This window comes from Adelges cooleyi, unplaced genomic scaffold (genome assembly GCF_023614345.1).
Source record: "Adelges cooleyi isolate 19-005CV unplaced genomic scaffold, UGA_ACOO_1.1 ACOO_flye_CR_arks_rails_tigmint_CR_PRNA_21, whole genome shotgun sequence".
Lineage (NCBI taxonomy): Eukaryota > Metazoa > Arthropoda > Insecta > Hemiptera > Adelgidae > Adelges > Adelges cooleyi.
Genome location: NW_026095871.1, coordinates 1,639,575 through 1,651,504, shown reverse-complemented (window position 1 = coordinate 1,651,504; position 11,930 = coordinate 1,639,575). Strand labels below are relative to the sequence as shown.

At 31.0% G+C, this 11,930-nt stretch overlaps 1 protein-coding gene across 1 annotated transcript in view; it reads right to left on the bottom strand.

The window, feature by feature from the left end:
- Positions 1–2,805: 2,805 nt before the first annotated feature.
- LOC126834111 (corticotropin-releasing factor-binding protein) overlaps positions 2,806–11,930 on the bottom strand; it is a 38,793-nt gene continuing 29,668 nt past the window's right edge. Inside the window, exons 4-7 of the mRNA XM_050565808.1 lie at positions 10,541–10,751; positions 3,875–4,053; positions 3,685–3,787; positions 2,806–3,069 (exon numbers count right to left, since the gene is read on the bottom strand). Coding sequence (XP_050421765.1) covers positions 2,933–3,069; positions 3,685–3,787; positions 3,875–4,053; positions 10,541–10,751 — 630 coding nt within the window. The 3' untranslated portion in view covers positions 2,806–2,932. The remainder of the gene's footprint in view (positions 3,070–3,684; positions 3,788–3,874; positions 4,054–10,540; positions 10,752–11,930) is intronic.

Genomic DNA, 11,930 nt, shown 5'->3' with positions numbered 1-11,930 from the left:
TGTAATAATTATTGTATTATGTGTAATATTCACAAAACAATTTGTAAAGCGAATGGTTTTATTAATATTGAAGGGAAGAGCTTGCAATGTGCGTTTTTAGCCTCGATGAGAAACTGTGAAGATGTGTTTAAGTACATTTTACGTTGTAACAAAAAGGTTGTCTAAAAAATTTTTTTTTAGTCGTGTCAAGCTCTTCCCTTTTCCAATGCACGCCAATCGCTATAATTAATACCTATACCGTTGTCGTACTTAGCATGTAGTGACATATAATTTATATTGCTCATACCGAGAAATACAACGCTGATTTTAGCTAATCTAAACTAGTACCTAATATCATAATCACACAGAGATAATACATCACATGTTTTATATTATTATTACTAATAATTAATAAACAGTATGATATTTTTAAAGAACGAAGCGTTTAAGTGTAGCTCGAAGCGACTATCGCGTCGTTAAGGTTGAGAATATAAATAAATAACGTTAATTGAATATATATTATTATTTAGGATGAAAAAAAAACCTATGGTTACCTAATTAGAAAATAAGTATTAAATAATAATAATATTGTATAATGTGTAAATTAGCAACTAAGCTACACGTAGACATAAGTGTACAATGTTATTGTATTGTAATCAAATCGCTCCTCGACGCCTGAAATAATATTATATTTATGTACTTGCCTGTTACTATAATAGTGTTTAATGATAACCGAGTATAGCTAACACACAGCTTAGCCTACCTAAACTTTATCAAGTTTAACTTAGAATAAAAAGTATATCACACAATACTAACGCGTCTAGTCCGTAAAGAATTATTTCTGCGCCAATCAACATAAATATTCTTGTAGAGTTTTTTGTGTGTGCAACTTACACTGTTTTTTCTCTTATGCGCAGGCCTTACAATATATATATATAATAATTGATAAAAAATATAATAAAAAAAACGCGTCGTAGCTGTATAAAATATAATTATTAATATTGCAAATGACAAAACAAATCGTAAACGTATTTCATGTCAATTAACCAGACTGCGATTTTAGACGAATATAAATAATATAATCTTGATGACGATAATAATATATATTTATTTATATATAAAACTATTTTCGGCTTGCTGCCTTTTTCTGTTAACCTGGATATATTATTATTATTGTATGTGTATTTAAAGTGTAGCGCGTTTGCGGAAATTAAATGTGTGTGTGTGTGTGTTTATATAATTTTTTTTATACGATACACACACACACACAATGGAATAGGATAAATGGTAAAAAATTGTTTAAAAAAAAGCCTTGTACGTCACGCGTTAAACTTAGAACTATTTTTGTACACTATTTATACGTAGTAAGTAGTTTTTAATAAAACAAAAAGTATAATTTAAAAAAAAAATATTATACCGACCGGCTTCGAAACTACTATATGATAAAGATTAATACTGTTTAAGCTTACCTATACCTATAAAATACTTATTGTATTTAAAATATATACATAGATAAGGATAATGTAATTGTCGGGAATATACAGGGTGTACTTTTAAGTCGTACCGAGCTTCAAACGAGCTCTCTTCGGCATGTCCATTATTTTTTTTTTTTTATATAATTTTGTAATTGTATTTAAGATGACTTTTAATCGATTTTTTTCCAATGGTTTTTACAGTCGTCGTTATTTATATTAAAAACTAAAATAATTCTTTCATTATATTGTTATTATATTGTTTTGCACACTCGAACGTCACTACAGTAGTACTCAACGATTTACATTCCACATAAACAGAAGGGGTTTATCGAAATTATCAATGTATTTTTGATAGAACCGTTATTGAAGGAACGTCGTGCTCGGTCGTAGCTCGGTACAACTTAACGGGACTCCCTGTACATAATTATTTAGCTGATGATGTCGTTGGCAAGTATTATTAGTGTTAGCGCGATACTACATTGCACACTATCATTGTGTACACTTGTGAGATGCTCGGACGATATCCATTAATGTAATGTAATAATATAGTGTTATCATTATTCTTATTGTGTCGACGAAAAACACCGTTATATCAGCTGTGTTATTGATAATCGATATTGTAACCTTTAAAAAAAAAAATATATATATATATATATATACATATATAAATATACTATACATATCAAGCCAATATGCATAGGACATATCAATATTTTATAGTATACATACATCATATATTATGTTATTATGATTATTATCATTGTAATATATTATGTATTTAAAAAAAAAAAATTATCAGTGTTTTATTATTATTTCCAGTTAATGTCCGGCGTGCACACACACAAAATAATACAATCATATACACACTATTTATATCATATGTTATATATGTATCTGTTTTTTGGATTTCTAAAAAATCCAAAATCTATTTTTTTTTTTATATATATATAGTCTTAGTTAGCGCATACGCATGTTGTTGTTGTGTTTAAAAAAAAAATAGACTAAAAAAAATTGAACAGTTTTTAAAACAAGCACCGCTTGTTAACAACCATCAAACATCATAATTCCATACTTTTTAATGAAATTGAAAACTTGTAAATCTAATATACGCTAATATATTTCAGACAGGCCATTTTATGCCAAAGTAGCACACACACACATATATATGTATATAAAATAATGAGAATAACCGAATATATTTTATGGACGTCGAATGTTTTTTTTTTTTTGTGTTCTTTTATCTAGTATACACTGTTCTATGAATTTCATATCTTTTTTTTTTTACGCGTAAGTATAATATATTTATATACGAACAAACAATAATATATTATTTAAAAAAAAAAATTAATAATAATAATAAACAAAAACAAATATAAGGGTAAAATAGGATTCATGTGGTTTTTTTTGTTCTTTGGATGGGGAAAGACTTTTTTTTTTCTTTTCTTTTTTTCTTGTTTAAGCGAAGACCGTTGTTTCTATTAGTGTTGGCAGACCAACGTCGGTGTAGCTTCTATTTCGGGTGGCTTGACGGCTACTGTAACAGCGTTATGGAATTGACCGCTCGACACCATCCTCACGGTAGTCACACCGCACATTATGGTTTCCACCATGTTTTCTGGAAGTAATTAAAAAAAAAAAAAAAAATACTTAATACAATAAGAAACAGCTCGGACACGATTGGGTTTGTCTGCAAATAAAACTGAGACGGCGTTCCGTGTAGGCAATTTCCCTACACTCGTGCGTGCAAACTCGATAAGTGTATTGTAACGCGTTTATCCGGCCAACCCTTTTTTCTGGTAATCAACCCGAGTTGCCAAGTCAAAGTCTAGCTCTTAATTGGATTTGATTTGTATTTTTTGTAATATGAATTGACATTGACTGGAGTGGTATTAAAAATACACGTGGTGATTAATTTCAAAACCAGCTAAAAGACATTTTTAATTTTTGATACTTGGTATAGTATTAGGTATTAGATATACACAACTGGCGTTTCTGATCTGCAAGCTACATCTGCAATCTGCAAGATATACCTACATTAAATATACCGGCCAATTTTAACGGCAGAAAAATAACTTTTATCATTTATCGCCCCGAACGAGTGACACCAGTGCAACGACACTTGGATGTAGGTATCTCGGGTAAAATATTATATAGTTGTTCGTTTGATATGGTAATTGGATTTAAAATTGTTTAACATATTACACGACCGAAAATAATTATAATACATTACCTGGCGCCGAATGAGTTCCACAAATCGAATCGACCACCGACAATTGCCCTAAACCGTCGCCGCCGCCCACTTGAACGAAATCAGGCAATCCGCGGTTTTCGCACTGTTGACCAGACAGTAAAATATATCATTATAATGTTTAAACACTGTGACACTGCGTTCTTCTGCCCGCGATAATATTATAATATACCTTATGAATGGTTCCGGTTTCGAGTTCATAGTTCCGCTTTTGACCGTGTCCGAGGCCGACGCCCAACGAAAGGATCTTCACTTCGGCCGGATATAAAGTGGTAAGACTGCAGTTGACTTGTTTTCCATAATTCCTGAGCGTGTACACCTCGTTCATGCCTTGTATAAGAATGTTACAAGCTGCAAAAGAAAAACAAAACAAATTATCGATTTTTTTTTTACTTTATGTTTTTTTATAGCAACAACACGATGTTCAATTATCTGACAGTAAATATAAGTACAAATTTATAAGGTCATAATCGATAATTTATCTAAAAAATTAAATTTAACTTTCACCTTATGTATGGCAATGCTTTTTAGCTGTACATTTATTGCTAATATATATATATATACACATTATTAAAATTATTTTAAAGAACTCCAAGCCCTTGCTACAGGAATTATATTTTAATTTAATTGATTCTTCGTTAGAGAAACATTCGTTTGAAAATAAATTAAATAAACTAAAAATAATTAATTAAACAAAATGAATACAATCAATATTGGAATGAATTATTTTAATGAGATATTGAGTGGTTCGCGATAAAATGATTACACTGTATATACATACTGTACCTCTTAGAAGGAATTCAAACATTAATTTTAATATGTAAATATACTCTCATCAACGGTAATTTTATCGCCGGCTTAATGGACTATGAGGTTATGCATCGGCTTACTTTAGGTAAATGGATAAAATTACAAGTTCAACGCTGGTCTACCGAAAGTCAACTGCAGCCCTTTTAAGCCTGACACAGATGTGAAGTAGTGCAACAACATATAACTTCGTTTGACGGTGTATCTATGGTGTCATCTTTGTAGCGTGATGGCAATATGTCACTAACCTAATTACAACTAACCACCACGAGCAAAAGTACACGTGTAATAGTTGCACAGGATTTTTGTACTTAGTTTTCCCTTCAAAAACCTCATCACTGCAATGTCGCGTTATGTTTTGTCGACAAATTGTTAACTAGAAGAAATTTAAAAACGTAAAAGGCGGGGATGGTGTACTCAAAGAAAAATATATCAATGTAAACTGTCGTTTAAGTCGAATACTCATACGCTGCTAATGGAATGATCAAACAAACCGAGACAAACGACCGTGTAGGTCGTTACCAGAACGTTCTAAATGTTTTTACATAATGTACATTAAACACACACTGCAATATTGAAATACCGTACATCTCATATAATTGGTTCATTATACCTGTGCTGTCCTGCATTGTAGTGAACTCTCGGTTCACATGAATGGACTTTGAACAACGCTAATTGGATTAACAGAAACGTACACCATTGACGCTTTGCGTGCATGTGCGCTGATATTTTCATAAATAATGCATAAAGCATCGGCTATAAAAACAACAATCTTTTGTTCGTTTTTCCAATACGTTTAATAGTAAAAATTATGTAAAAAAAAAATATCTTTACACAAACATCTCTATTTATTTATCTACATGCATGCTATATATATATATATTATATGAATAATGCAAATTATCCTTTTGTACGACAATTACTACTGCGTATTAGGGAGGCCATTCGATACCAATATAGTCTCTATAAAATACTAAGAACTCTAAACATAATAATAATATATTATACACTTCAATGGATAGCATTGGAATATTTTTTTATTAAGGCCGCTTCGCAATAAAACATGTTTGTGTTTTCGGGCCGGAGTCCGGGCAAAATCCCAAGAAAATGGATTAATTCTAAAGAAATGGAATTTTGAAAACACCAAATATTTAATCGTTTTAACGACGTCATTCCTCTATTTGGAATTGGGTACAGGGCAATTTTTTGCAAAATCTTAATATTTAATGTATGACGTCCTCTTACATGTTAATATTATTTTACAGAAGTCCTTAACGAAAATGTTCAATGAAAAACACAAAATCGTTGATTGCTTTGATATAATAAAAAAACAAATTACATTTTTACAATATATGCCTAATTGTCTGTTACAATAATAAATTATTCCACGCCTAACCGTGCGGATCTGTAGAGAGCTTATTTTTTTTTATTATAAAAAGGCATTACAAATTGAATAAAAAATATAATAATATTATATATTATAATTTATAAATAAATATTGATACGTGCGTCATAGTAATAATATTAGGAAATAAAAATCTGCAAGTCACGTAAACGGAATTACCTTCAGTCATTTTTCTAATAGGCTAATATAATATCCTAAAGATAATACCTAAACCTGTGTAAGCCAGTAAGTATACATATATAATGCTATATTGAAAATGGAACACGCGGTTGTTGTTGGGTAGGTATAAAAAGCTTATAGAGTAAATTCGTTGTTAGCCAAAAAAATACCAACCACGCTGATAGCAGCTGGTTTACTTATCGTTAATCGGTCGATTCAAGGCCAAAACCAATTACACCTGTGTTTAGGAACCAATGATTTGGTCCATGGTGAATGATACAATATGGCACTCTGTGCATCTCCAAGAAAATTCGACGGTATAATAATTTGACTTAAAACTTTCAATAGACTGCATTTTTGCCCCTCTAAACATAAGTTACACCCTTGTTGGCAGTAGTGAACTCTAGCAAAGTCATTATTACCCGATATTGGAAATCTCCAGCTGTCACTGATAAAACGGCAACACTATCAACTGAAATCGACAAAACAACAACAACGAAAAGTGCTTTGATCACACACACATACAGAAAAAAAAACACTTAATAATCAATTGCACAATCATCACGACTAGATTGGCCTGCACTTGGACGGCGTCGACGACAGCTCGGTTTCGCAACAGTTAGTGTCGCCACAACTGCGCCGGAAAGATATACCCAAACACAAACCACTTCTACTAAACCGACCCAATTAAGGTCGACAAGTACACCAACTAGTTTCAATTACTAGGCCGATCGAATTACCAGGTTAGGCCATCGTAATCGTTCTTCCAGTCGCTGATCACGTCTGTCTGGTTCACTATACTTATCGCCACTAAACTGAAAATTCTACAATCATTTCAAAACCACTTCTGAGTTCTATAAATTTCTAATTGAATTAAACATTTTACACAATTAGTCCATCGTACAAAAAAAAAGTTAACAGTTACATTTTTTTTTTTAATGGGATATGCTCATTTGTTGCCGTCGCTGTATTGTATGATATTGCAGTTCCAAGTTGGATATTCATAATAGTTATTTGTTTTTACACCTTTTTCCAAATACGTTTGCGACATAATGAACCGATCCCGTTTGTTGTCTAGTCTTTTCGATTACCATTCCGGTGTTGGTGACGATCGTCTTCCCGCTTGGGACAACATTCTTTTGTCGAAATCACAACAATGAATAAACGGCGAAAATGTACGTGACGTGAATGAAAATTGCGTACAGACCCTTACAAAGTACACAAGCGGACTTACAAGCAAACACTGACACCCGACACATTTAAAGGGTATTTTTAAACGGGAGGAATAACCTCCTAAGAATGAAACAGAAAGTATGATGGACCCGAAGTAGATTTAAGACTAAAAAAAAAAAAATTGATCGGTTTTTTTTTACACCCACGCTGTGATAAATTCTTCCCACAGGAAAAAAAAAACGAAAATGTCAGAGACCAAAAATTAATTAGAAGTTCATAGTGTGCTATATTCTTGGAAAGTTTTAAATGAGCTTAATTTTATCTCAGAACCTTCTGCGAATATTATAGATCAAATATTTTACAACATAAATTTCATTTAATCAACTAATAAAGTGCAACGAACTAAACTAATTAGTTTAAAAGTATTATGTTTTTTTTTTATGTCAACCTTAAATTCCATTTATTTTTTAATTGGTACTATTTTTACCAGTAGCAAATAATTGCAGAGATGAGCGAATCAGCTACAAAATGTAACTATTATCAAAACAGACATTGTCAGATAATTAGTCGGTAAATCATTCATCCACAAATTATCACTATTGTTATTGTATTTGTCAATGTAAAATGTGAAATTTGTACAATGAAATTTTTCTATCCGTCCACGTCTTATCTTCTAATATTCGTCGAGTACACTGACTGCCAACGGTCCTCTATGGCCTTTTAGTTTCAACGTTAATTAAACACAAGGCAAGGCATCATGTCAAAACAAAAGCTCTACTTTTTGTTTAAACAATTACGTTAATAAAAGCAATTTAAACGCTAATTTTATAATAATAACGAAACAAAAAGTACGACTAAATTGGCCAACCCTGTTTATCCGCTTCGAGAAGTTGTATTTGTATAATATTATTATTTATGTACTTTAATAATTTATAATGTAAATATGCACTGTGTGTAAAAAAAAAAAAAACATTAAACGATAAAAAAAACGTCTTATTTACATTTAAACTAGATCTGTCGGGTTCCCGAGACTACATACAAAAAGTAAAATTACTACACTAAAAAGGTTAAAATCTATAGAAAATAAAAATATCTCTATAATTTGATTTTGTTATTTTATAAGACAAGTGCGTTTTTTTATTATAACTTTACAATACCTTTCAGTTTATTATAGCCAACTGAAACGATTACATTTTAAGCAGTTTTATTTTATTTTAAAGTCACAGTTGATATTAATATTTGATGAAAAAAACCATTTAACGATTATCTACCGAAATTGCTACTGTTTAAAAACAGGATTGGTAAGATTCTTGTATTCTTTTTTTTATTTTAAACAAACAAAAAAAATATATATTAACGAAAATAGCGTTGTTTTTTTTTTATTTAGTTATTTTATTGGTTGAAAAAATTTGCTGTTATAATAAATGAATAATAATCAACGCCCGTGCAACGCGGCATAATAAGCTATTTTTTAATTACCCGATAAAGAACAAACAAAAAAAATGTAAATTATATTTAATTTATCAATTAATTGACTGTATTTAATTATCAATTTACCCTTTTAATAACTTGCACAATAATAATATTAATAATAACACGCGTAAGGCGAGTCCACTTTTTTTTTATTCGATTATATAATTGTATCATTACCTGTTTTATTTGTTTTGGTCAATCTTATAACCTACATACGTTGTAAATAATATGCAAACACTGATTTCAACACTAAAATCTCATTTCCAACATCAATTCAAATCAATTGCGGCGGAATTAAATGATGATCATAATAACATTGCTGCGATTGTTAAAAAATATTCACTAGCAGACTGGTCCATTGTTGTATAGAGGTTATTTTATTGACTCGACGAAATTGCTTTTTTTTAAAACGTCTCGAGTCGTAAACCATGAAGAGTTTCCGCATTTATTAATATATATATACATATAAAATGCAGCGTGTTATGTACAACAGTAAAAATATAAATATATAATCGGCCTCCAATTGGGACTTAACATAAATCGTTATGGCTTATGTTAGAACAAGAGTTGTAAAAAGTTTAAACTTTAATCAGTCAAAACAAATAAGAGTAATTGAATAGAGAAAATTGAATTTCCAAAAAGCTTGCAATAAAAATAATGTCTTAGCGACAAAACAACAGCGCTTGACAAATAGATGGTGTCGATATGGATTAATGTTGAAACGGATTTGGAAAATTTATTGTTCATACACAAAACAGTATGGAAAATAAATAACCAAATTGATTTTGCAGCATTTATTTACTAGACTGCAAATCATTTTTCACGTTTGATTAAGCGTTGATCGTGTATACACTGTTACCGGGCCAAATGTATAATAAAGTTGATCGTTTAAGTATTAATCGCAAGTTCATATATTTTCATTTAATTGGCAACAATTTGTTCACCGTAACTAATATTGTTTTTGTGACACATTTCATAATAACAGATTGCGCCCACCTTTACCAATCACTCTCCGCCCTCTTCTCGCAAACAATTTCAATTTCCCTTCCATTACTATACAATATGACCACTTAAACTTTAACGGCTCCGATTAAAATATGCGGTCACGATAGGTAGCCGAAAGACCCTAAGAACGGTCAATGACCATTGTCTGATTTAGACATTTTCGACCACAAGGCAAAATGTCTTTGGTGGGGCCTTTTCCATTGACTGAATAAATACCTCTTCAATTTTTTTCCCCTCACTTACATATTACTACTACTAAGAACCACTTGATTGAGTAAAAATACCGCCATAAAAGTAATGTTTAATTTTTACCATCTTAGCTGTCGCATAAAAGCACAATTCAAATTTCAATCCCAATTTTTTTATAAGGTTCAAAGCAACAACATCTATTGTTTTCTCCATACACGGTTACTCCCCTCTCCATTAAACAGCACATTATCCACATGTACTAATATCAATTTTTAATTGTGTTATTAAACAATAAGGAAAATTATTGTAAGACTTGAAAATTTTAACAATATTGAGTTGGGATACTTACGAATTGTGAACAACTAATTTGATTTGCATGGTTTTTTTTTAGTTTATAAATACATATTTTCTATAGTTTATTAGATTTGCGAATACATTGTTTGGGAAATATTTCACAAAACAAATATATATATATATATCGATATAATTTCTTATTTCGGTATAAAGAATATATGCAATTGAAGTGAAGGCCCTTTTGAATTTTACACGCACCTATCTAGTGTAATGAACAATACAGCCCCTCTGTCCGTGACTTAAACACATAATCTATGATAATAATATACTCACGGGTCGGGTTGTTAATGAACGACACATAGAAACTGAATCCATTGCCTCTGCGTGGCACTCGGTATTGAATAAGAGCGGCGTTTTGCGAAGATTTCAATACCTGTTTTGGTCTCTTCGAACCGCATATCTCGTAGAAACGGTCTTCGGTCGCCTTTGGATGGTCGTTCTCGTTGGGGAAGAGCTGTCCATTCAATTCCCATCCGTCCACAAACTGCAGAATAGCAATAATAATATGATCAACAGTTGATTATTTTTAAAGGTTTTTTCCACAACAATTAAGATAACTCAAGCCCAATTATGTTAACTGTATAACAGTTGTTTGGTTACTTTTTCGTATGGAAAAGGCTCTGTTCCCATCGCTCCACTCAAATACACACATAACAGGATTCGTTCAACGTCAGCCAAGTTCACTCACTTCATAAAATGTATTCGTTTGTAGCCCTCATTTAAAGTACAAGTAAACAAAAGTACACACGAATAAACTTCAATACCGTAACACGATCGCCTCAGTCGGAAGTCTCTGAACCTGTGATAAATATATATATATTGACAAATAATAGCATAATGAGTTTTGCCAACTACCATTGTTGAACGCAGTAGTGACAGATTGATGTTAAAAGAAGAAACATGTAACAACAAAGTTGACAATAGTGGACAAAACAAAATATACAACACAAAATCATTACGGATTTAGATTGAACAATGATATTTCTGTACCGTTGCTGTTGATTCGATCAATATTCACAGAGCTCAAGCTTGTGTGTTATTGTTTTAAATCATATTTATTAAAACAAAACAGACAAGGGTTGTCAACCCAGTTCAAAAAATATTCGAGGTTGTCATTTTCAGATTAACAGCACAATAATACATATATATATATTTTTTTTTTATTTTAACAGTAAGTTTCAAGACGTTTAAGCATTTACAGTACACGATTGTAAAATACTATCTGTTATCCGAAACTGGTTATCGAACAGTCAAAGCGTTTAGTACATTATTCTCAATTAAAACAGTTAACGAAATGTATGCGTTACTATTTTTAAGTTTCAATAGTTGATTAAAAAAAAATAAGTTTTGGAGGAGGGTAGGAACATGTATATTTGCAGAAAATTGAGATCAAATTATATAAAAACACTATGAAAAAAAAAATTAAATTTTTAATTTAACCAGTTTGAGATATTGACTGGCTAACGATACAAAAAATCACCTTGTATTGTTGTTTAAAATATGTATGTATATCAGTATATTTTAATTTAACAAAAATTTAATATATATATAATTTCGGGATCTCTGAGTTTTGGAAACATATAAATCGTTTCAAAGGACTTTCATTAAATGCTGTTTGTTGTCTGTGCGACCCAGTTACTGCACTGCGGGGTGTCCTTTGTTT